The 27089-nt window shown below is 44.9% G+C and overlaps 1 protein-coding gene across 6 annotated transcripts in view; it reads left to right on the forward strand.

The window, feature by feature from the left end:
- GNE (glucosamine (UDP-N-acetyl)-2-epimerase/N-acetylmannosamine kinase) overlaps positions 1–27089 on the forward strand; it is an 82678-nt gene that overhangs the window by 15916 nt on the left and 39673 nt on the right. For 3 of the 6 annotated variants that reach the window (XR_004001069.1, XM_030567920.1, XM_030567921.1), the window contains exons 1-2: positions 6449–6543; positions 23751–23953. Coding sequence is in view for 5 of the 6 variants with exons in the window: in XM_030567920.1 (XP_030423780.1) it covers positions 6469–6543; positions 23751–23953 (278 nt within the window). In the remaining variant the exon portion in view is untranslated. Of the gene's footprint in view, positions 1–6448; positions 6544–18050; positions 18071–21678; positions 21840–23750; positions 23954–27089 lie in introns of those variants that run through there. The other 3 variants (XM_030567924.1, XM_030567923.1, XM_030567922.1) reach the window with 3 other exon arrangements.

Here is a 27089-nt window from a genome sequence, read left to right on the forward strand (position 1 = left end):
CCTGCCCCAGCCCAGAGCCCCCTCCCACAACCTGAACCCCTCATTTCTGTCCTCATCCTGGAGCCCATACTCCCAGCCCTCACCCCCTCCAGCCCCCTGACTGACTGAGTGAGGGTGGGGAGAGCGAGTGATGGGTGGAGCGGAGTGAGTAGAAAGTTGGCAACCCTAGTGGACATTCAGGCTTGGGCTAGAGCATGCAGGTCAGATCCAGCCCCTCAGGACTTTGGATCTGGCCTGCAGATTTGCCACCCCTATGGTGCCATGGGGCCCGCGCTGTTCTGGGAAGCAGCCAGCACCACATCTCTGCGGCCCCTAGGGGACAGGGGGCACAGGGCTCCATGCGCTGCTCTCGAAGCTCCCATTGGCCAGGAACGGGGAACTTCAGCCAATGGGAGTTTCAGGGGAGGTACCCACAGGCGCGCGGAGCCCTCTGCCCCCCTACCCCCCAGGGGCTGCAGGGAAGTGGTGCCAGCCGCTTCGCGGAACAGTGTGGGGCCGGAGCCAGGGCGGGCAGGCAGGCAAGGAGTCTGCCCTGGCCTCGGTGTGTGCCGCTGCTACCCCAGAGCCACTCCAGGTAAGCGGCACTAGGCTGGAGCCCACACCCCAAACCCTTCCTGCACCCCTCATCCCAACTCTCTGCCCTGAGCCCCCTGCTGCACCCCTTCCTGCACACCAACCACCTGCCCTGAGCCCCCTGCCATACCCTGAACCCCTCCTGCACCCCAAGCCCCTGCCCTGAGCCCCCTCCTGCACTCCACACCCCTCATACACCCCTACCTTGAGTCCCCTCCCACACTGTGCACTCCTCTTGCACCCCAACCCCCTGCCCTGATCCCTCTGCACCCCTCCTGCACCCCAACCCCCTCCCTGAACTCAGCCCCCTGCCCTGAGCCCCTCCCTGTACCCCAAGCCCGTTCCCTGAGCCCCCTCGTACATCCTGCAACCCTCCTGTGCCCCAATCTCTTGCCCTGAGCCCCCACCTGCACCCCAACCCTGTGCCCCAGTCCTACGTTCATGGGCCTGCAAGCAATTTCTCCACCCCAGTGTGGCTCTCAAGCCAAAATTTTGCCCACCCCTGGGCTAGAGCATCTGCGCTGCAATTTTTTAGCACCACAGCCTGAGACCCAGTCAGCTGACTTGGGCCAGCTTTGGCTGCTCCACAGCTCTTTTATTGCAGTGTAGACATACCCTTAAAATCCAAGCAGTTTCTATGTTGAGTATGTCCCCCTGTGTTTGGAGCTGTATTCTACCAGCTAGTTATCCAACTTGTAAATTGACAGCTATCTGGGGTATTATTCATTCTGTACATTTTTCTGGCTTACTAGCAATGTGAATCTAGTACAAGGTATCCAAAATTATTATGAACAGCCCCCTGGTTCCAGCCTCTACCTCCATGAGATCTTTAATGCAGTTTCTGTTATCCTGAGTCACAGAGGCAGAGAGATGCAATAACACCTCAGTGTTACGGATACCTCTGGAATGAGGTTGTTCATAACTCTGAACAAAACGTTATGGTTGTTCTTTCAAAAGTTTACAACTGAACATGACTTAATACAGCTTTGAAACTTTACTATGCAAAAGAAAAACACTGCTTTTAGCCATCTTAATTTAAATGAAACAAGCACATAAAGGGTTCTCTTATCTTGTCAATTTTTTTTAAGCTTTCCCTTTTTTAGTAGTTTTATTTTTAACACACTACTGTACTCTATGTGGTGTGTTTTTGTTTCTTTTGGGTCTCTGCTGCTGCCTGCTTGCATACTTCTGTTTCCAGACAAGGTGTGTGGTTGACCGATCCATTCGTAACTCTGGTGTTCGTAACTCTGAAGTTCTACTGCAAATGTTTCTGATACTAAGAAATATATGTACACTATTGTTGCAGGGGGGGCAACAGTTGGGGTTCGTTTGCCTGGTGTGTGTATCCCCAATGACCACACTGGAATGGAGAAGCAAGTATCTTTATTTGAGTCAAATAAGGTGCCAGGAGATATACGATCTCAGATCATGGCACTATTCGTTGCCATGTCTGATATACCTTACTTGTTTACAAAGATGTTCACAGGTGCTACAATTTATCATTTACAATTCATTAACTACCGGATCTTTTAATTAACTATATCCTTAACCCATACTACTGACCCCCCCTTTGATCGATTACATCTTATACCATAAACAAAAGAACACAAGAAAATGATAAATGATTACATGTACTCATGCTAACTTTAAAGGAACATATTGTTTAGCTCGAAAGGCAGTCGTAGACCTGAGAATGTAAACTTCTGACCCCACGCCATATTGCCAGTTACCTGGAGCCCTGCACCCCCCAACACTATTGTTACAAGCAGTGGTACAATTTAGTATCCTAATCCTGCAATTTAATCCACTCAAGCAGACCCTTCCAAAGGGCCCAGCCAGGGCCGTCCTTAGGCATACGCAGCATGTGCAGCTCTGCAGGGCACCATGAAATTTGAGGCACCAAATTTCCCCAAATTTCATGGTGCCCTAGGCTGCATATCCAGCAGCACCAGCCCCGGAAACCAGCCCTATCCCCCGGCCTGTGCCCACTGCAAGGGGCAGGGCCATCCCGGGGGGTGAGGGGCAGACAACTCCCTCCACCTCACCTCTTACTCTTCCCCCCTGCTCCATCTCCATTCCACCTCTTCCTCCAGCGACCCCAAACTGACTGGCGGTGGGAAGCGGAGCAATGCGGCCCCAACCTGCTCCACTTTCCTTGCCCCGGCTGTGTTGCTGGGGGAGGAGGGGTTAGGGAAAGGTTCCCCCCCAGACTCACTGGCGGCGGGAAGCAGAGCGCAGCACCTGGGAGCTGGCGGAGTAGAGCTGGCTGGGGCCAGGCTGCTCCGCTTCCTGCCGCTGCCGGTGTGTGTGTGTGTGGGGGGGATCCCTTTCCCCAAGCCCCCTCCCCTGAGTGACACGGCTGGGCTGGGGTGAGAGAAGTGGAGTGGGCTGCTCCCAGCCCCCCACTAATCCTCCAGGCCACTCTGGGTCTGTGGGACCTCCAAAAGTGCCCCCCTTGCTCCTGTCTCCCAGACTCTGGTGGGGGGGAAGCCTGGGGCTGTGTAGGACTTGTAAATGCTAGGGATGGCCCTGGGACCAGCCCTGTGGAACTGATTGCAGGATCGGGGCCGGCTTGTGCTGCAATGTGGAACAAGTTTATTTCCACCAGGCAGTGGAGAAGGGACTGTAGTGACATCTGCGCATGGGCCAGCCCCAGGCCTCGGCTTTGTGACTGAGGGTCCTCTCTGCATGCCACAGGAGAACGGCCATGGCCTGGGTGACAGGGAGCGTATTGCAGTGGGGGCCTCCTATGACATCGGTGCAGCTGGACCCACTCACAGCAACCTGGTGGGCACCAAGGGTTCAAAAACCCTGAGAGCTCTGTGATTTTAAACACAGTCCAGCTTGGGCTCTTGCTGGCGTCTGGCATCACAGCCTCCCCTGGGAGCCAGGAAGGGCCGTCCTTAGGATTTATGGGGCCCTAGGCAGTATTATTAAACTGGTGCCCCTATGCCGGATGGCAGCCCAAGCTCACAGCCTGGTGGGGGAGGGGGAGGAGGGACTTGACAGCAAAGGATAATGAGATGCCCAGCCTGCCTCATGGTGGTGGAGAGTCACAGTTCCCCGCAGAGACTTCCATGCACTCTCCCTCATGCAGAATGGACATGAAGAAAGTACCTAATTAAAAGCACTAAAATTTGGGAATAAAAAATGTCAGTCACAGGTTTTTTGATACGCCCTGAAGTTTGTCAGAGATTTATTTGCAAAAACTTCATAGTAAGGGTGAGTCAGCTGTCCTGCTGAATACAACATTACATATAATGGAATACATGATGCAGCTCTTCTCTGTTTTACATTTTCTTCATCAGTATTTCTAAGTTGAATTTATATTTTAAATGTACTCAAATCTTAAGCCAGCATTCCAGATTACTACATATTTAACTCACTGAAACAAAGACATTCTTTTAAATTAATCAGAGCAGTTTAGTGTGTTCATAACAATGTTCATTGCTTTTAGAAAAAGGGAACAGTAATTTACTTTGTGTGATCTCCATAACAAGAGACATGGTTATGAAATTTCTCCAACTTTAAAAAAATATGTTTCATAGACTCATAGACTCTAGGACTGGAAGGGACCTCGAGAGGTCATCGAGTCCAGTCCCCTGCCCTCATGGCAGGACCAAATACTGTCTAGACCATCCCTAATAGACATTTATCTAACCTACTCTTAAATATCTCCAGAGATGGAGATTCCACAACTTCCCTAGGCAATCTATTCCAGTGTTTAACTACCCTGACAGTTAGGAACTTTTTCCTAATGTCCAACCTAAATCTCCCTTGCTGCAGTTTAAGCCCATTGCTTCTTGTTCTATCATTGGAGGCTAAGGTGAACAAGTTTTCTCCCTCCTCCTGATGACACCCTTTTAGATACCTGAAAACTGCTATCATGTCCCCTCTCAGTCTTCTCTTTTCCAAACTAAACAAACCCAATTCCTTCAGCCTTCCTTCATAGGTCATGTTCTCAAGACCTTTAATCATTCTCGTTGCTCTTCTCTGGACCCTCTCCAGTTTCTCCACATCTTTCTTGAAATGCGGTGCCCAGAACTGGACACAATACTCCAGTTGAGGCCTAACCAGCGCAGAGTAAAGCGGAAGAATGACTTCTCGTGTCTTGTTTACAACACACCTGTTAATGCAACCCAGAATCACATTTGCTTTTTTTGCAACAGTATCACACTGTTGACTCATATTAAGCTTGTGGTCCACTATGACCCCTAGATCTCTTTCTGCCATACTCCTTCCTAGACAGTCTCCTCCTATTCTGTATGTGTGAAACTGATTGTTCCTTCCTAAGTGGAGCACTTTGCATTTATCTTTATTGAACTTCATCCTGTTTACCTCAGACCATTTCTCCAATTTGTCCAGATTGTTTTGAATTTTGACCCTGTCCTCCAAGGCAGTTGCAATCCCTCCCAGTTTGGTATCGTCCGCAAACTTAATAAGCGTACTTTCTATGCCAACATCTAAATTGTTGATGAAGATATTGAACAGAGACGGTCCCAAAACAGACCCCTGCGGAACCCCACTTGTTATACCTTTCCAGCAGGATTGGGAGCCATTAATAACTACTCTCTGAGTACGGTTATCCAGCCAGTTATGCACCCAACTTATAGTAGCCCCATCTAAATTGTACTTTCCTAGTTTATCTATAAGAATATCATGTGAGACCGTATCAAATGCCTTACTAAAGTCTAGGTATATCACATCCACCGCTTCTCCCTTATCCACAAGGCTCGTTATCCTATCAAAGAACGCTATCAGATTAGTTTGACACGATTTGTTCTTTACAAATCCATGCTGGCTATTCCCTATCACCTTACCACCTTCCAAGTGTTTGCAGATGATTTCTTTAATTATCTGCTCCATTATCTTCCCTGGCACAGAAGTTAAACTAACTGGTCTGTAGTTTCCTGGGTTGTTTTTATTTCCCTTTTTATAGATGGGCACTATATTTGCCCCCTTCCAGTCTTCTGGAATCTCCCCCGTCTCCCACAATTTCCCAAAGACAATAGCTAGAGGCTCAGATACCTCCTCTATTAACTCCTTGAGTATTCTAGGATGCATTTCATCAGGCCCTGGTGACTTGCAGGCATCTAACTTTTCTAAGTGATATTTTTACTTGCTCTTGTTTTATTTTCTCTTCTAAACCTACCCTCTTCCCGTAAGCATTCACTATATTAGACATTCCTTCAGACTTCTCAGTGAAGACCGAAACAAAGAAGTCATTAAGCATCTCTGCCATTTCCAAGTTTCCTGTTACTGTTTCTCCCTCCTCACTGAGCAGTGGGCCTACCCTGTCCTTGGTCTTCCTCTTGCTTCTAATGTATTGCTAAAAAGTCTTCTTGTTTCCCTTTATTCCCATAGCTAGTTTGAGCTCGTTTTGTGCCTTTGCCTTTCTAATCTTGAATCTCCATTCCTGTTATTTGCCTATATTCTCTCCACAGCAGCCAAGGCTGGAAGCTCCTTTTTAAACTGGGGGCCAGGATCCCCCTGTGGGCAGGGGCTCTCCGAGGGCCAGCGGGGCGAGGGCGCCTGCCCTGCCAGTGCCTGGGCAGCTGGGCTGCAGCTCAGGCGTGGGGCGGGGGGAATCACTGCCTGCCCCCCCCACCAGGGACATGAGTGGGGGTGGGGGAGGAAGGAACTGGCTGGGGGGGGGGGTTGGGCTCCCCCTGTGAGAGGGAAGCGGCTGCAGGTGGGGGCCCTGTGGGAAGTGTCCCTACCCCTCCCAGCGTGTATGAAGCTGGAGAGGGGGTGTGGGGGGAGGAGCTATGCAGGGTCCCCCCCCCGCGAGGCTGTGAGGGGAAAGGCCGCGCGCCCAGGGGGTGTGGGCGGGGCTAAGCTCCCCATGCGGGGGGCGGGGGGAGGGGCTCTCTGACGAGCCGCCCCGGCAGGTCGATGAGTCGGCGCTCGGGGCCCCAGCCGGTGCCTGAACGTGCCGCGCGCATCCATCGCGGCCGGGACGGAGCGGAGGTGAGTGGGGAGCGTCCGGGCTCGTTCCCGCGCGCGCGGCGGGGCTCTGGCGCCATCGCAGCCCAGGGCAGGGCCCCTCCCCTGCCACAGCGCGTCACAGCCCGGGCGGGGGCGGGGAGACACCCCCCTACACGGCGGGGGGAGGGGTCCCAGCCGCTGCTGGCTGCGGGGTAAAGGGAATGACCCCCCCAGGACAGGGGGAGGGGACTCAGCCCCTGCTCTGAGTGGAGGGGGGGAGATAATGAGACCCCCCCCAGGACAGGGGGAGGGGACTCAGCCCCTGCTCTGAGTGGAGGGGGGGAGATAATGAGACCCCCCCACACACAGGATGGGGGAGGGGACTCAGCCCTTGCGCTCAGTGGAGGGGGGGAGATAATGAGACCCCCCCACACACAGGATGGGGGAGGGGAGTCAGCCCTTGCGCTCAGTGGGGGGCAGATAAGGGGACCCCCGCCCCCACACACACTCAGGATTTGGGGGCAGGGGCTGGTGTTTCTCCTGGGCCCAGTTTCAGGTTGTCTGTTCTTATGTGCGTGCCCCTCGTGTGATTCCATAAGGCACAAAACTTGCCCCGTTTCCCTCCTGTTTTCTCCCTGGGTTAAAGAGCCTCCTGCATCTCTCCCAGGAGGTAGTGAACCCAAGGGAGGATAAAGCGCAGAAGAGCTGTCATTTACTTGTCTGTTAAATATTAACAAGGGGGGATCTTTCACTTCCTTATGAAGGCCAACACGGCCAGACTGGCTGCAGTCAAGGTGATGAGCTGATTTCTCATGTTGAGTGCTGTCTGACTAGCTCTCCCTGATATTTAAAAAAGAGGGCACCGTTGATTCCAGCCTGGAGAGAGACGTGGTCATTCAGATATGAAGATCCCAAACCGGTGAAGACTACATAGCACAAAACCAATACCGTTCATTCCACTGTTAATAAATCATTATGAAAGATGTTATACACTGAAGGCACTGAGTGTCCACCCCGCTACTTGACTTACGTGGAATTGAGCATTTTCAGAATTGAGCATTTAAGACCTATTTAATTCGACTGCAGTTTTCCCGTTGATTTCAGTACTGCAGAATAGGCACTTAATGCATAAAGTACAGGTATGTAACGTAAAGTATAAACAAGTTTTACAGGTTTTTACCTACGCATTCCCTGCCAAGATGGATCTTCGTTCCATGGCAGAGGTGGCTCCATTTTAACAGATTTAAAATTTTTATTAAAATGATGTTTTAAAAAAAGTGAATAGTACAGAGTTTAAGCATAGAAATTTCTGGTTATCAGGGAATAACAGATTATTGAGGGGTGCGAAGTTCGGTTTAAGATCAAATGGCATAAGGAATACATAATCTGCAATATCCCCGATTGGAAGTAAAAGATTGATGGGTCAAAGTACAGACATTGAGATATGAGGGTATGAAGTTTATAATGGCTACGTTTGGGTGTGGAGTATAATGAGTGGCTATGATGATGAGGATGGATTGATCTTCATTTGGTGAGATTTAATATTCAGGGAGTTTATGGTTCCATTTCATATGATCCAATGGAGAAAGTCTCTTGGTCCCTTTCTCGTAGTCGAAGAATGATGTCACTCCGGCTCATGCTTCCTGGTACTGTCGGTGGCCGGTGATGTGTTCAATGTAGATGTCCCTGGACCATTAGTAGGACAGAGAGCTGCTTCAGAGCACAGTGCGAGGAAACAGCTAAAAAGGTTTTTGCCTATATCTTCACTGCCAAAAAAAGTGGTTTTTTTAATAGAAAGAGAGCTAAGGCACATTAGTTATCTCTCTCTCAAATCCTAATAGAGACAAGGCTCTGGAGTTTTTACCATGGTGGAGCTAGGTGAGATCAAAGCCAGGTGGGGTTATTGTATTGACCTTGGCTAGCTGCATCACAGTGCAAATCTCTTGAGAACTTCAAACACACACAAATCAGATCTCAACTCTCATCTCTTTTGAGCCTATAAGAAAAAAATAAATTCTGTCTGTGCTCTTAAATTGCTCCTTGCACTGTGTCATCCAATTGAAAGATTCTATTTCTTTAGAATGCAGAATCTGAGTACAAGGCCACCACTAACGGCTTGTGTATAGACAAGTTTTGACTGTACTGACACAGCTGAAGTGGTGCAGCTCACCTACTATCATTCTACCAATAACTGCCCACATGAGGGTTTGTACTGATACAAGAATATGGGTTAAAAATAATCATACCCCTAACCGAAACAGGTGTATCAGTACAAACAACAGTTCAGTCCTAATTTTTGTAGTTTCATTGTTGAATCCAAACATGTTACAGAGGTTAAACTCAAAACTAAAAATAATGTTGCTGCGAGTTGATTGAAACCTATTAACACTAAATATAACTGAAATGCTCTTCTACAGTATGAATTTCTTTTGTTTCTAGTCAACTCAGAGCAGGTGTCGTAACAATCTACCTTTGATCTCAGCTGATACTTTGCAAACTATTTGTAAGAGGCCATTGCTGTAGCAGGCAGACACTGATCATTAAGTTTAAAATGTGTTGCTATGCAGATGTGTAATCTGTCTACTTAATTTTCTACAGATTGGTAATTATTGTGTGTCTCGAGATTTTTTGACTTCTGGCATCCTCAGGGTAAATTCTTTCCTCATCTAGGATGGGTGATTTTATCTGGATCTAAGTTGAATGGCCTTAGGATATTAAAATACGAGTTTTTTCCAAAAGGGCCTGGAAAGACAGAATACTTAACTGAATGGAAAGATAGAATACGTAATTGAACCAATACTGCTTTCTAAGCCTATTTTGCATAAATAAGCAGATAAGGGAGTTGGGGTGTCTGATGTTTAGAGCACATAACTTGGAATGAGGAGACCTGGGATTTGTTCATGACTTTGCCACTCCTTCTCTCTGTATCCTTGGAAAAGTCAGTTCACTTCTTTGTGCCTCAGTTTCTCCAACTGTAAATAGGGGAATACATATTCATTTTCATAAATCACTGTGAGAAAGGCTCTATGTATTTGTAATTTATTAGTTAGACCAGAAGCTCTCAACCTTTTTCTTTCTCAGGCCCCCCAATGTGCTATAAAAACTCCATAGCCCACATATGCCACAATAACTGATTTTCTGCATATAAAAGCCAGGGCCGGCATTAGGGGGTAGCAAGCAGGGCAATTGCCTGGGTCCCCATGCAACAGGGGCCCCCATGAAGCTACATTGCTCAGGCTTTGGCTTCAACCCCAGGTGGCAGGGCTCAAGGACCTGGACTTCAGCCCCATGTGTTGGGACTTTGGCTTTCTGCTCTGGGCCCCAGAGAGTCTAATGCTGGCCCTGGTTGGAGACCCCTCTGAAACCTGCTTGAGACCCCCTAGGGGGCCCTCGGACACTTGTTTGTGAACCACTGAGTTAGACGATATCAAAGACAATCTTGTACTCAAATAAAAATTGCTTGCAGATTTTGAGCATGTTCTTATTTTTAACTATGACCTCTGTTTTTCATAGATGAAGGGATGTTGTGCTCCTTAGAAAAAAGTTTTTATAATGAGCTGTTAAAAACCAAGAAAGCAATAGTTCTGTTCTAACAGTGATATATGAATCAAGTTAATTTATTATACATCTACTAAGCATATAGGAGGAGAAAGAATTAGGCCTTACAGATTTCATTTAGCAATATAGGACTATGTGCTATATGACTTTGGCAACGAAATAATGTTGCTAGAATTGTTGCAGGGTCCTCCCTCCACATCCTCAAGGAAAGAAGTTGTTCTCAAATATTATACCTTTAAAAAAGGCATAACTGTTAAAGGATATTAAATCCAAGACTAATTTTTGACTTTCGCTGAGACATAGTATCAATAGCAAAGATACAGAACTTTTCAGCTGGAGAAAATGACAGTCTCACTGAAGGATTGGAATCCAAGCTATTAAATTTCTAAAAGAGTCATTAATTAATATTTGATTGCTTTTTAAATGGTGTTTGGGTATAACAGTGGTATCTCAATCCAAGTTGAAAGAATATGACTGTGATGCCATTTAATACAGTTCTGAACTTGGTTAGGAATTTTTTTATTTATTAGTGTTTATTGCCCTGAGAAAACAAAGCACTGGAGTTCTGTTTGGGTTTTTTTCAGAGTCATACAGGCCACATCTGTGGTTTTTAATCACATATTTTGTCCCACTGATTTTCCTGCTTTAGCATTACATATGTCATTATCCTAAGGCATTTTTGTTCACTGTACACAGGAAAACTTCACTGATGATAGGGGGAAATCCTTGGAAAATTGCTGAATTTTGTGAATTAGTAAATAAGAGTCTGTACCTGCAAACATTTAGCTATCAGAAGTACTGCTTACTTCAGTAAGTAATCCCACCGTTGTACTGCACTAAGCAGTGCTAGGAGTAGAAAACATCAGTCCTGTTTGCAGGATCAGGCCCTAAGAACACAATGAAAATGGTTGTATAATGAATCACCAAACATTCTTTGTTCCCTTATTTTGGCGACTAATTGAGTTTTAGTTAATAATGATACTTAATTGTTCTTTACTTTTTTTTAGATAAGGTCTTTGCATCGTAACAACTCATTACAGCTTTGCTATTAAATGTTTGCGGAGGGGTTGGGAGAAACTGCTTTTTTTCTTCTGCCAAATATAAATTATGTGCATTAGTGCACTTCCTTGAGTATTGTTTCAGTGTTAAGAAAGCCCTATTTGTGTGAGGTCTTGCACTTAAAATGTTAAAAAACCCACCACCAACAAAAACCCCAGGATGGTGCTTCGTTGTGTGATGTAGTGCAACATTTTGTTTTTCTCCAAGAGGAAAGAATTTGAAACCAAGCCTTTTACTTAAACTTGACCATTTTTTCTAGTCAAGTTACCCCGTCTACACTGGAACACATCCAGCTAAAATTGAGCTAAAGGTATTACTGTACATCTACACTAGGTAAAAGGCTGGGTTTAAATTGGATTTAGCAAGCATGTATGTTTAAACCCAATTTAAGCAAGACCATTTTTCCTTGTCAAAATAAAGTTTATATAGAGCTTTTAGGCTTAGTTTATCTTTTATGCATTTCTAAAAGTTGGGCTAAGAACCTAAGGATATTTTCCAGCCATTACTAAATCATCTCACTTGTGTCCTTGGTACGCATTGTGGCCAATGGCTATTTTTTGTCTGCAGTCCACAGCCTTCTTAGCCCTGGTCTACACTACAGGGTTAGGTCGAATTTAGCCGTGTTAAGTTGATTTTAAAGTAACTCCCTTCCATTGACCTAAAATCGACTTCTGTACTCCTCCCCAGTGAGGGGAGTAGCACTAAAATCGACCTTGTTGGGTTGAATTTGGGGTAGTATAGACACAAATCAACGTTACTGGTCTTCAGGAGCTATCCCAGCGTGTTCCAGTATGACCGCTCTGGACAGCACTTCCAACTCCGATGTGCTAGCTGGGTACACAGGAAAAGCCCCGGGAACTTTTGAATTTCATTTCCTACTTGGTCACGTGGCGAGCTGAGCAGCACAGGTGACCATGCAGTCCCTACAGAATCGCAAACGAGCTCCAGCACGGAGTGAACGGGAGACACTGGATCTGATTGCTGTATGGGGAGAAGAATCTGTGCAGGCAGAACTCTGATCAAAAAGAAGAAATGCTAATATATATGCCAAAATTGCACAGGGCATGATGGACAGAGGCTACAGCAGGGACACACAGCAGTGCCGCGTGAAAGTCAAGATGCTCAGGCAAGCCTACCAAAAGACAAAGGAGGCAAACGGTTGCTCTGGGTCAGAGCCCCATATGTGCCGCTTCTACGATCAGCTGCATGGCATTCTAGAGTGGGACCCTGTCATTACCTCACTACCCACTGATGGTGGACAGCTGCAAGGGGGGAGTCTCACGCAACACGGAGGAGGATTTTGTGAAAGAGGAGAAGGAGAATGTGCAGCAGGCAAGCGGTGAATCCATTCTCCCCAGCAGCCAGGATCTTTTCATTACTCTGAAGCCAATACCCTCCCAAGGTGGGATCCCTGAAGATGGAGAAGGCACCTCTGGTGAGTGCACATTTGTAACTACAGTACAGGGTTTAAAAGCAATTGTGTTTAATGTTTGATTTGCCCTGAAGACTTCTGATACATTCGCGGCCAGTACAGCTACTGGAAAAGTCTGTTAACAAGTCTGGGGATGGAGTGGGAATGAAGCTGTCTTGGAGGTACTCTAAAAGCCTTTGCAGAAGGGTTCTGGGGAGGGCTTCCTTATTTCGTCCTCCACGGTAGGACACTTTACCACGCCAAGCCAGTAGCAAGTAGTCTGGAATCATTGCAATACAAAGCATGGCAGCGAATGGTCCTGGGTTTTGGTTGCATTCAAGGAACATTAGGTCTATATCTTTCTGTGTCAGCCTCAGGAAAGTGATATCATTCATGGTCAACTGGTTGAAATAGGGGAATTTTTGTAAGGGAACCGTGAAAGGACCCCATTCCTCTTGGGCTGTTCGCGCTTGGCTAAAAGGGATCATCTCTGAGAATAACGACGTGGCAGGGGGAGGGGTGAAGGGATCATCCCAAATAGCCACGTGGAGGGATAAGGGGAGGTGTGACGCTGCACATCCACCCGAAAACTGCAGCCCCTCCTTTTAAATGGCAAACTCAACAGACATTGCTTGCTATGGGAAAGGAAGGTGCTGCAGTTTGAAAACATTCCCACGTGTTATGAAGGCATTAGAATCCAAACCCGCATACTCTTTGGCTTACCATGGCTGTCTGGAAACTGAATTCTGTTGCCCAGCCATGTGTGATGTGTCACCATACTGGCAGGCGCTCAATATAAAAGGCAAAATGCGACTTTGTACATAAAGCACATGTGCTGTCTGCTGTGAATTGCTTGATTCACTGTGAAAGAGTCTCCTTTTTGTTCTCAGAAATGTATCATCTAAATTTTACTCTCCCTTTTTATCCCCCCACAGGTGCAAATGTTTCTATGCTTCCCCTATCATCTCCGTCCCTAAGGTTATCGCAGATTAGAAAGCGAAAAAAATGCTCTTGCGATGATATGTTTTCTGAGCACATGCAGTCCTCCCACACTGATAGGGCACAGCTGAATGCATGGAGGCATTCAGTGGCAGAGTCCAGGAAAGCATTAAGTGAGCGCAATGGGAAGAGGCAGGAAGTGATGCTGAGGCTAATGCGGGAGCAAACGGACATGCTCAGGCATCTGGAGGAGCTGCAGGAAAACCAACAAGAGCACAGACCGCCGCTACATCCACTGTACAACCCCCTGCCCTCCTCCCCAAGTTCCATAGCCTCCTCACCCAGATGCCCAAGTACATGGGGGGGAGGCTCCGGGTACCCAGCCTCTCCACTCCAGAGGATGGCCCAAGCAACGGAAGGCTGTCATTAAAACAGTTTTGATTTGTAGTGTGGCTACAATAAGCAATGTGGCCTTATCCTTCCCTCCTCCCCCACTCCACCCCACCCGGGCTACCTTATCAATAATCTCCCTTTTTTTTTAAATTTAATAAAGAAAGAATGCATAGTATCAAAACAATAGTGACTATTTCTTTTGCCAGCTGCGATCGAAGTGGGGAGGGTGGTTGGCTTACAGGAATTAAAATCAACAAAGGAGGCAAGTTTGCATCAAGGAGAAACACACACAGTTGTCACACCGTAGCCTGGCCAGCCATGAAACTGGTTTTCAAAGCCTCTCTGATGTGCAGTGCACCTATATGTGCTCTTCTAATAGTCCTGGTGTCTGGCTGATCAGAATTGGCAGCCAGACCATTTGCCTCAACCTCCCACCACCTCTCCCCCTTACTCTCAAAGATATTATGGAGCACAAAGCAAGCAATAATAACAATGGGAATATTGGCTGCAGTGAGTCTAACCTAGTCAGCAAACAGTGCCAGCACGCTTTTAAATATCCAAAGGCACATTCTACCACCTTTCTGCACTTGTTCAGCCTCTAGTTGAACTGCTCCTTACTTCTGTCCAGGCTGCCTGTGTATGGCTTCATGAGCCCTGGGAGCAAGGGGTAGGCTGGGTCTCCAAGGATAACTATTGGCATTTCAACATCCCCAACAGTAATTTTCTGGTCTGGGAATTAAGTCCCTTCTTGCAGCTGCTCAAACAACCTGGAGTTCCTAAAGATGCAAGCATCATGCGCCTTTCCCAGCCATCCCACGTTGATGTCAGTGAAACGTCCCTTATGATCCACCAGGGGTTGCAGCACCATTTAGGAGTACCCCTTCCAATTTATGTACTGGTTGGCAAGGTGGTCTATTGCCAAGATAGGGATTTGCGTTCCGTCTATCGCCCCACCGCAGTTAGGGAATCCCATTGCAGCAAAGCCATCTGCTATGACCTGCACATTTCCCAGAGTCACTACACTTGATAACAGAACATTAGTGATTGCATTGGCTTCTTGAATCACAGCAGTCCCCACAATAGATTTGCCCACTCCAAATTGATTCTCAGCTGACTGGTAGCAGTCAGGCATTGCAACCTTCCACAGGGCTATCGCCATTTGCTTCTCAACTGTCAGGGTAGCTCTCATCTTGGTATTCCTGTGCTTCAAGGCTGGAGAAAGCAAATCACAGAGTTCCAGGAAAGTGGTCTTACACATGCAAAAGTTTCACAGCCACTGGGAATCATCTCATACCTGCAACACTATGTGATCTCACCAGTCTGTGCTTGTTTGCTGGGCCCAGAATTGGCATTCTACTGTATTAGTCAGCCCCAACGCTGCCATGATATTCCAATTGCCACATCCTGTGCTTTCAGGAACGTCTGTGTCCATATCCTCACAATTTTCCTCATGCTGCCGTCTCTTAACCAGATTCTGCACATACTGCAGTATAATGCGCGAGGTGTTTACAATGCTTGCAACAGCAGCAGTGAGCTGAGCGGGCTCCATGCTATGGCATCTGCACGGGTAAACCCAGGAAAAAAGACGTGAAATGATTGCAGTTGCTTTCATGGAGGGGAGACTGACGACATGTACCCAAAACCACCCACGACAATGTTTTTGCCCCATCAGGCATTGGGAGCTTAACCCAGAATTCCAATGGGCAGCGGAGACTACGGGAACTGTGGAATAGCTTCCCAGAGTGCACCGCTCCGTGAGTTGATGCTAGCCAAGGTAGTGAGGACGCGCTCCGCCAACTTAATTGCTTAGTGGGGACTTATACAATCGACTGTATAAAATTGATTTATAAAAGTTAGTGTAGACATACCCTTAGTAGTGTGGGAGGTCCCATCACATCTCTGCTGTCGCAGTATAGTTAAAACAGGTACCCTGCTGGCTTTCAGAACAATGCTAGTTAGGTTGCATCAAGCTCTCAAGAGTTGGGATTATCTTTGTTACTTCTCTGTACTGTGTCTGAGGGGACCATATCCTTGATTGCAGTTCCGAGGTTCTCCTCTAATACAAATAACTAGAACATTCCCTAAGGCAGTCTTCTTGCTGCTGAAGCAGGAGCCCTGATGAGTGCTTCTGATTGCTCACCATGAAAACAAGAAGCAGAGAGGGCAAGGTATATGAAGTTGGAGTAGTGGCCCTGAGACTTGGTCCAAAAGAGGTTATTGGCGATATTGATGGTAGTGATTTCAGATTTGGAAAAGATGGAAGGCAGACTGGAAGGGATCCAGGATGGAGTTGAAGGAGAGAGATTTAAGGCAAAAGTTGTAGATGGGGGGGAGTGTGTGTGTGTGTGGTGGGGGGGTCCATGAGTTTGGATTTGAAGGGAGATAAGGCAGTAGTTGGGGTCAATGAGAGAGCCTTTTTGAGGATGAGAACTCTCCCGGTCCCTGTAAATTCCCAAATTGCAGGATTTGCTGTGGAATCTGCACCTTGTGATAGTGTTGTGGTCCTGAATCTTAACTTTTATTTAAATGAAATGTTCCTTTCCTCATATTTACAAATATATACTTGGGTCATGTTTTCAAGGTTAAGCCAATAGAGCGTTGCCTTTCTAAGTATGCAGATAGCCTGAAATGATTTCTGAGAGTTACGAACTGCTCGATTCCTCTCAGTGGAGCAGCATTTCACTGGAAACCTAATGACAGTTTAGTGTTAGCACTATGTCATTGCACATCATTTTTGGACAAAGATCTAGTTGATGTGCTTATCACAATCCCAGACAGCATCCTTCAACTCTATAGTTGCTAAAAGCCCCAGCTATTTCTTATTCATTCTCTCTTGACAACTTCTATAATGGAATTAAGTATTGTCAGTAGAAATATCGGCAGCACCTTGAAAATGTGGGGATGGCATAAACTAAATTGAATTTAGTATCATGGTTTATAAAAGGGACTACTTTGCTGTGTCTATTCATGTTTATATTTCCTTCCTGTTTTAAAAAGGGGAATATTTAATAATGAAGTTGCCACAAACTTTGCAGTCAGCTGCAAAACTTATTCACTTTGCTACAGGTACATGGGGCCTTTGGGAAGACTCAATCATAGAGAACCAGAGGGAGTAGAGAGGCTAAAGAGGAGGGTTCATAGAATATCAGAGTTGGAAGGGACCTCAGGAGGTCATCTAGTCCAGCCCTGTGCTCAAAGCAGACCAATCCCCAGACAGATTATTGCCCCAGCTCCCTAAATGGTCCCCTCAAGTATTGAACTCACAACTGTGGGTTTGGTAGGGCAATGCTCAAACCACTGAGCTATCCCTTCTACCCCAAGAGTGAGGTTATGAAATAATAGGGGGGAAGGGGACTCTGGAGCAGGTGACAGGGCTAGGGGAGAAGCCTTGCTGTTAGTGATGAGTCCTCTGAGTAGTATGGTTACTAAACTCAACTAATCAGCTGTAGAAGGCAGAATTAATGTCCAGCTGAGAAGATAATAGGCTACTGCTGCTTTAGAAATAGTGGAAATGTCTGTGACTGTAAGTGGTCCCTTTTAGTATTGCTTTGCTTGCTCAAAACTTTCCCATCCCCTCCACTTGGGCTCATCTGACTTACTCTTAACTCATGCAGTCTGGCTAGGGCCATTATCTGCTTGTTCAGAATATAGCTCCAGCAGTAATATCAGTATTAACCTTCGCACAAACCTCGATTGTAGAGGGAATGTATAAAGGTTTAAACAAAACAAACAAACAAAAAAACTCCAGGGGATTAAATCTGGTGCAGGATGCCCATTAAATGAGACATTCAAGATAATCCATTGTAACATAATGAGGTGTATTGTACCCTTGACATAACTTGGCCCACAGAGTACTAGAGGTTAGCTCTTTGTTTTGTTAGGTATTATGCTGCTTTAGCTGAGGAGTTAGAAACCAGTCTAGTGTTTCAGGAGTGTAGTGTTTCAGGAGTTAAACATGATTTACAGTTTCAAAAAACAAAACAAACAAAAAAAAAACCCAGCAGGGGTTGAAATTAGCCAGTGGTAGATAGGAGAGCTACTTTTTATACATTAATATTTAATCCTCTTTTACCTTCACTGCAGTTTGTGTAGAGGAAACGAAAAGTTGGTGGTGTTAGCCTATGGAAGATAGCATAGCTTCTTTTTTCATATATATTCATATTTGATCCTTTTTACCTTCACTGCAGTTTGCGTAGAGGAGAGCGAAAGGTAAGGTTTCTAATTGTATAAAAGAGAAAATAGATTAGTCATGCTGGAGACATAATTAAATGGGTAGGAGTGGTAACCCCTTCCTGATGCTGAGGGGAAGTAGAGCTCCAGTTTTGGGGCTTACCGTAATTAACCAGATCAGGTCTCTTACCCCAAAGCTAGTTGGAAGTCTTGAGTTTAAAGCACTGAAATGCCTGAAGGAAACCAGTTCCTGACTGACTGATAGTATCTTGCAGCCGGCATAGCCAGAGCCCCTACATGTCACACACTGGTTTTTCAGAGGAAACTAGGTGCAATTGCTCTATAAAATTCCAGTTTGAGAAATGTTTCTGAGAAATGTTTCTGAGAAACATATTGAGAAAAGTCAGCTAATTGAACTGGCCTGTTATGTTTTGCTTAAACTTACAGGAATAGGTTTATGAATAAATCCTAGATTTGGTAGCCTGGTGTGTTCTAGCTTTTTCCATTACCCTTTTAATAAAAGGAACTGACTTTATTGCCAAGTAAATGATCTAATGTCTGCCACTGACAGCCTGTGTTGTAAAAGTCGCTCAGTTCATTTTTATTTTCCTACATCATGTTTGTTTAAATGTGATAGCTTTTCATATGTGTCTTTGAATGGTCAAACTTTGTAAACACAGAAAACTTTTCCAACTGCACTTGAAATTGGGCAAGAAGAAATCTAATACTTAAGACTCTCTAAAGAATTTCAGAAGGATAGTAAATGTCTACCTTGAAGGATTGCATAACACTAGCTTATTGCACCAAGCTGCCAAATGGAGGGTCAGCGTTTGAAACCCATTGCCTTTCATTTAATTAATCAGGGGAGTGGTGGCAACATTCTTAACTCTTGTGGGTAGTGCTTTGTGCTACTGACATGGCAGCCCCTAAGCAATGCTCTAGAGGGGTCTGAAATTCCTGCCATTGCATAATTAAGGCATCTGACCTGGAGAAGGGTTGGTGCTTGTGCCCAGATAGATAGCAGAGATATTCAGTTTGGCAGAAGGAAGCAAGCAGTCTTTCAAAAATGTGTGTGAAATCAGTCCTGCTCTGGTGCGGTGAGATTAAAGGCTCTGTCCTGTCCGGGAACTCACTGCCTGGCTCTTAAAAGGCCCCAACCACAGGGGTAGTATGTGCGGAGAAGCCACAGAAGGAAGTTAATTGGCATGCCTATATAGCTGTACATGCCCGGTTGTTCACCTAGTTATCAAAACGGAACAAAAATGTTTTTTAAAATTTATTTTGCTTATGTGATTCCATTAAAGTTGAACAGTCCTGTTTCCGGATCACTCTGGAAAAATGAAACTTTTTGTTTAACGTATTATTACACAAAAATGAAACACTGAGAAATGTAGAAGATTTTGAGTTCCTAGTTTTCATAACTTGTCAAAAGGACATGATCATTTTAAACGCTATCCAGTTTCAAGAAGTGTGTTAAAAGTAGCTTTCAGGTAGTGAACCTGCTGCCAAGTTTCCCCTGCCTGTTTTTGTGTTTTCACAACCATAGTTTTCTATTTCTACAAAGTATGTCTCCTCTGTTGCTGTGTGTAATACCCACATAAACAGCAGGGTAAACTGACCAATGAACTCTTATGAGGAAACGGTGAAACTGAAGCTATGTCTGCATTCCCACTTTTGTTGGTATAACGTTGCTCAGAGGTGTGAAAAAACACCCTTTCTGAGCGACATGAGTTACACCAGTGGTTCTTAACCTTTACTGCAGCCTGCACCCCTTTGGTTCTCAAAATATGTTTTTGTACCCCTTATCAAAAATGGTTGAAGTAGGTCAGTTCTTTAAACCTAGACCTATCATAATTATATAAATATATATATATGTCACATTAACATCTGCTCATGCATCAAGAAATACTCCACAACGTGGTGGTACACTGTATTTTGTAGTGAGATAATTTCACTCCAGTTAGCTTTAAATCGTGAAAATAATTTTTTTGTTTGTATATTACAGTAATAGTTAAAAACTGTATAATAATAACTACACAGGTTTCATGAAACAAAGTAGTTGTACTTATGTGCCTGTGCTTAATTTGTGTTTTCAATGATTTACCTTCTAAAAAAATCTGGCCTGTCGCACCCCCAGAAAGGGCATCTCACACCCCCAGGGAGTGCGTGCACCCCAGGTTAAGAACCACTGAGTTACACCGACAGAAGCACCGGTGTGGTCAGCACTATATCTGCGGCAGAGCATTTCCCACTGACAAAGCTGCCACTGCTCGTTGAGGATGGTTTAATTATGTCGAGGGGAGAGCCTACTCCTATCTGCATAGAGCGGCTACACAAGAGACCTTACAACGGTGCAGCTGCATCAGTACAGCTGTGCTGCCGTGAGGTCTTTATTGTAGACATGGCCTGGTTTATGTGAAGTGCTATCAGATACCCAAAGTAAACAACCTGCAAAAATATTTTTCTCTAATCTTTGAAGAATAGTAATCCTAAGTGTTACTTGTATGAACAGTAACTACAGAAGGTTTTGAAAAGAGGTATGGCTTTTAAATTGACAGTTTCACTTTTAAAATACAGCACACATTATTCCACTGAACTGCATGATAGCTTTTTAAAATAATCTTTGTTTGATTTATTTCCAAAAAGTGATATAAAAATATCTGATTCAAAAAGAGAATGTGTTGTTCAAACTGTTGTAATGTTATATTTACTATAACCTTGATGCATTTCGACCTGTAAAGTGGTGTGTACAGTATTTGACCACATTTACAGAGAGCCTCCGCACAGTAACTGAAATCTAAACTCTTCATTCAGGATTTTAGGAAACTGTAGGGACTCAAACTAAGGTTGAGAAAAGCCATCTTGTCTGCCAATGACGATAAACTTTAAAAGGCAGAAACTTCAGATGAAGACATGGCTTTGCTAGAAGCAAGACTGCTGATCTTAATTTCATTAGTGATGAAACCAGCAAGAACTCAGTTTCTACGAGTGTTCTGATCTAATTAGCTTGATGTTATACTGTAAATGTTCATGAACTATCAGGATTGAGTGCTCTCAGGACTCAAGTTAACAGAAGCAGGATTTGATATGGAGCAGTGAGGAAAAGGTCTGCGACATCTCAGGAAGGCATAATAGAAGGAAGTATTTACCTAATATGTTAGTATGAAGCCACGAAAACTGAGTCACTTCTGTGGGAGGATATGACTTTCTTATTTGACTATTAGTTAGCAGGAGATTGAAACTAAGAGTTTCTGGGGAGGAGGAGATTTATTGAGCAATGTGCACACAGTGAAACTCTTGAGGACAAAAAGAGATCACTGTTCTAATGTAATGTAAATATGACAGACTTCCCAATATTTGTTCTGTAGCTTACCTGTTTGAAAGTGTCAAAAGTGACCTTTTGACAAAAAGAGACAAATGGTGTGTAAGTGGGGGCAGAATACATTCAGGGCCTGATCCCACAGCCCTTTAACTCTTTGTTAACTTTTCAGGCCCTTGGTTAGCATTTAATTAAATGTACATGCCTATTACAAGTTGACTCCTTTAAAGCACACATGGCATAGGTGGCCAGGTACACAGTGTGCAGCGATGTGAATTCAAGCAGCTTGTGGTAGATTTTTCCTTTCATGACTTCTAGCGTTATGTCTTTATTTTTCTGTTCTGTGTCAACACTTCTGCACCAAACTGTGAGCTGGCACCTTTCTCAGCCCTGTTGTACAGACATTCACCGAAGATTTCCTGCCTCAGGACTGCTCAGCCTTTACATCTCCCCAGAGGCCACTCCTGCCTCCTTTATATCCAGATTGGGGTAACTAGAGTCTTCAATGTTTTTGACTAACACACTGAACCCTTTCCCAACAGGCTCAACACCTGCTAACAAGGTGAGGGGTGTTGGGTGAATCCTACCAGCCTGTTGTGTGTGAGACTGGAAACTCAGATTTCCCTCTCTGAGTTTCCTGTAGGTGGTTTTCCCATGGAATGAGAAGGAGGTTCAGCCCCTAAACCCAGCAAAGCCCCAAGATCTGACTTCTACACTGTCTTTGGAGCCTCTGGCCCGCTCCTGTTCACTCTGGTCTCCACAGTAACGTAGCTCCAGTGGAGAATGAGAGGAAAATGCCTGTAACCTTTTGCTCACTCTTATGGATCTGTGGAAGCTCACTGTGGAGATCCCATGGAATGGGCAGTAAGTGTTTCCTTGCCCCAGTCCAGAAGTTCACTGTGTTTTCATCCCCTTTGCTTATATGGATGATTCCTGGCCACTGTGTTCTGGTGTTAAAGATTCTGGAAACTTTCTGAGACTATCTCCTCTACTGCAAATTTAAAATGTGAGCTAGAATAAGGCTCAGAAGATTTCTGATATATGAAGATCTCTGAACTGAGCCCCAGTCAGTTATCTGACACTTAACTGATCTTTCTTTTCTGTTGTGAAGGGGAGGTTCAGAGTAGGAAAATTATTGGTACAAAATTTGTCTTGTTTTGTGAAGCTTGTCATTTAAACTCATAAAATACTCCGTTACAGCATTACACCAATATAAGGAATAATCTGATCATTTTTTTTACTATATCTTTTTCGTGAAGCTTGAACATCTGTTAAGAAAAGATCAGATGTAATGCCAGTTAATTATGTATGTTAAAATTAGGGGACTGTGTCCTGTACTTGCACGTGTGTGTCGGGGAAATAGGAGAGAACTGAGTATCTAGTAGTAGCTGAAGATTGATAAGAATTATGGTGTTTTAGAGCCTGACTCTAATCCCAAACTGGTTTTACGCTGATGTAATTGCATTGACTGCAGTGGAATTACTCCTAATTTACATCAGCGCAAATGAGATCACAATCAGGGTCATAGTTACAAGCCCAGCCCCTCACTTACATAGTGTTTCTGCATTGCTGATAAAGGAGTTGATGCCTAATTTTTAGGAACTACTTTTTTCTGGTGGTCACACAGTGTCTTTGTTAGTGTAGCCCTGGGTTATCTCCCAAGAGTCTCTCCATTATGGGGTTTTGGGATATGACTGTCATCCAGGAAGATAATATTAACTTTGCACTTAATCTGACCGTTTCAAAGCATGCTGCAGGCTTTTAATTACAATTGAACCTCAGTGTGTTTGCATCATTATCTCCATTTTAAAGTCAGGTAAACTAAGGCTCAAAGGTGTTAAAACCTAAATTTTTCACAAACGTCCACAAATTTTGGATACCTCAATTTTTGAATGCCCAACTTGAGACTTTTGGGGCCTGATATTCAACAGAATTGAGCATCCACCGCTCCCATTTTAAATCAGGATAGCGTCACATCTCTGAAAAATCAGACTTTACATCTCTCAAATTGAGCATCCCAAATTAGTGGATATTTTTGAAAATGTAGGCCTTCGTGACTTCCCCAAGGTTACACAACAAGTCTGTGTCAGAGCTAGAAATAGAACCCTGGAGTTCTGATGTTCAGCCCCTTGCTTTAATCACTAAACAGCTGTTTCCTTCGTGAAAGCACATATGCGTGTGTATGAACACACACACAATCTGAGATTATACCTATCATTGAAAGCATGGTTTTCCCAGCCAGGTACCTGTTATCTAAATGGGAATCTTTTGATTAGTTAGCACTTGTCCAAATTTCCACACTGGAATAGCATGGCATTCTGCCACATGTCTTTCCTTATTTAAGCCTGCAGTTTTTTGACTGTACAGAAAAATATTAACCCTTGCTTTTTGTTGTTTCAGGAACTGTATTTCAAGAATCTTTCCAAACAGAAACAAAACATGGAGAAGAATGGGAACAACCGAAAACTTCGGATTTGCGTTGCTACTTGCAACCGAGCTGATTATTCAAAATTAGCTCCTATTATGTTTGGCATTAAGGCGGAACCACAATTCTTTGAACTTGATGTAGTGGTGCTTGGCTCCCATCTGATTGATGACTATGGGTAAGATGGAAATTTGCATCTCTGCCATGTTGTTAGTGGCAAATCCTTGCCAACTTGATATCCTATATAAAGAATGGTATGTTAGTTATCTCTTAGAGAAGCAGGAAATGTTCATCCTTAGGACTGGATTTTAGACCCGTATATGTTCAACCAAGTATTGTTTCAGATCTGATAAATTAGATCGTGTTAGCCATTAACATTCGGTAAAGGGGAAAATGTCCTTGTTAGGCTGCTCATTCCTCTTTCAAATCAATCACATAATAATAGCAGACTTAGTACTTTCTTAGCGCCACCTAACTGAGGATCTGAGTACTTTGGCCAGGCTTTTCCAAGATCACTGAAAGTCACTGGGAATTGAACCCAACTCTCTCAGGCTACATCTACATTACAGCACCTACACTGGTGCCAGTGCAGCTGCACCGCTGAAGAGCTTGTGGTGGTGACATGCTAAGCCGACAGGAGAGAGTTCTCCCATGGCTTAATAACTCCTGCCTCCACGAGAGCCAGACGCGTTTTTCCCGCCAGTGTAGCGCTGTCCACACTGGCGCTTATGTCGGTGCAATTTACGTCGCTCAGGGGTGTGGGTTATTAATATAACTGAGCGATAGAAGTTATAACGAAGTAACCTGCAGTGTAGACAAAGTCTTAGGCTTCTATGAAAATCCCAGCCTGAATAAATATAAATTAATTAAAATGACTTGTCTTCCTGGAAATGATTTGCCTTCTGTTGTAACAAGTAACAGTTATAGTTACTGTAATATTGTTCTGTCTTTTCCAGTTTATTTTGAGCATGTTGTATCCCTTTTATCAGTTTCTAAGCTAATAGAGCTAGAGCCATGCAAACACTCTTGAGTACACACCAGTCCTAAATCCCATTTTTGAAAGTAACTTAGGCATGATGGAGACTAAATTTCATTGACTTTCAGTCTGACATAGGCTCCCAGGTGCCTAAGCCACATTTGAAAATAGGACTTTGGCTTCCAAGTCACTTAAGTGCTTTGGAAATCTTTACCCAAAGTCTGTTAGAAAACAATAATTTTGTCTGAGAAAGTTAACTTTATCCAGACAGCCAACATCTATTTCTAATGGGAGTCCCATGTTCTTGTATTCATCTGGTGGCAGGAAGGGTTAATCCTATGGACTGGGCAGGTGACTCTTGATTTGGTATCAGTGAGGCTTGACAGCACACTTATACTTCAGATCACTTCTGTGCCCCTCAGCAAGTGAGAGGAGTCTGTAGGGCAGGGATCGGCAACCTTTGCACGCAGCTCGCCAGGGTAAGCACACTGATGGTCCGGGCCAGTTTGTTTACCTGCCACGTCCGCAGATTCGGCTGATCACGGCTCCCACTGTTTCACCGATCCCGGCCAATGCGGGCTGTAGGAAGCGGCATGGGATGAGGGATGTGCCGGCCGCTGCTTCCTGCAGCCCCCATTGGCCTGGAGCGGTGAACCGCTGCCAGTGGGAGCCGTGATAAGCCAAACTTGCGGACGTGGCAGGTAAACAAACCGGCCCAGCCTGCCAGGGTGCTTACCCTGATGAGCCGGGTGACAAAGGTTGCCGATCCCTGTAGGGTATATGGCCTTTCCTGCACAACCACTTAGAAAGGCTTCTTCCAACAAAGACATTCTTGTAAATCAAAACACTAAAAACTAGGGCTCTCAAATGATTAAAAAAAATCACAATTATGAGATTAAAAAAAAAAGTTGTAATCAATCAAGTTTTAATCGCACTGTTAAACAATAATAGAATACCAATTTACATTTATTATAAATATTTGTGCATGTTTTTCTACATTTTCAAATATACTGATTTCAGTTACAACACAATACAAAGTGCACAGTGCTCACTTTATATTATTTCTGATTACAAATATTTGCACTGTACAGAAGATTTAAAAATAGTATTTTTCAATTCACCTCGTACAAGTACTGTAGTGAAATCTCTTTATCATGAAAGTGCAACTTACAAATGTAGAATTTTTTTTTAGGTAACTGCACTCAAAAACAAAACAATGTAAAACTTTAGAGCCTGCAAGTCAGAGCGTGAAGGAGCATATGAATGTTAGCACATCTGGCACATAAATACTTTGCAACACCAGTTACAACAGTGCCATGTGAACACCTGTTCTCACTTTCAGGTGCCATTGTAAATAAAAAGTAGGCAGCATTATCCCCCCTAGATATAAACAAACTTGTTTATCTCAGAGGTTAGCTGAACAAGCAGTAGGACTAGGTGGACTTGTATGAGGAGAATTGAAAAATACTGTTTCTTTTGTTTATCTTTTTTTATCCACTCCCAGGAAAGTCAGTGGACCCGTTTACACTCCCATTGAAATAAATGAGAGCCTTGCCTTTGATTTCAATGGGAGCAGGACTGGGCCTGCTGACTCTTGTGACTGAAGCAGCAGACAGCCAGTTAGCAGCAGGCTGCTGCGGCAGAGTAAGCCTCTACTACAGAGGTGGCAAACCTGAGCCTGAGAAGGAGCCAGAATTTACCAATGTACATTGCCAAAGAGCCGCAGTAATACGCCAGCAGCCTCCCATCAGCTCCCCCTGGCTCCTAGCACCTCCCACCCACCAGCAGCCCCGCCAATCAATGCCTCCCTTTCCCTCCCCCCACCTCCCGATGAGCTGTTTCATGGAATGCAGGAAGGTGGGGGGGGGGATGGGGAGGAGCGAGGGCACTGCAGGCTCTAGGGAGGAGGTGGGAAGGGGTGGAGTGGGGGCAGGGCCTGTGACAAAGCCAGGGGTTGAGCAGTGAGCATCCCCCAGCACATTGGAAAGTTGGCGCCTGTAGCTCCAGCCCCGGAGTCAATGTCTATACAAGGAGCCGCATATTAACTACTGAAGATCCGCACGTGGCTCTGGAGCCACAGGTTGGCCATCCCTGCGCTAATAGATTCGACTTCAGAGGATCACCATCGTTCCTGCATTGCTCAAGGTACAGGGGTACTTTGGACACTGAACCATGAAAAAGATTACAGCCACCACCATTGCTGCTGCTGGTTGCTAGGTATCAGTGAGGAAGGCACTCACAGAATGTCCTAAAGCTATTGAATATGAGATTGCAGTGGTGAGCAGAGGTTAGTTGTAAACAGAGCCAAAAACAAAATGCCGAGGAAACTATTTAAAGT

Source organism: Gopherus evgoodei, chromosome 6 (genome assembly GCF_007399415.2).
Source record: "Gopherus evgoodei ecotype Sinaloan lineage chromosome 6, rGopEvg1_v1.p, whole genome shotgun sequence".
NCBI lineage: Eukaryota > Metazoa > Chordata > Testudines > Testudinidae > Gopherus > Gopherus evgoodei.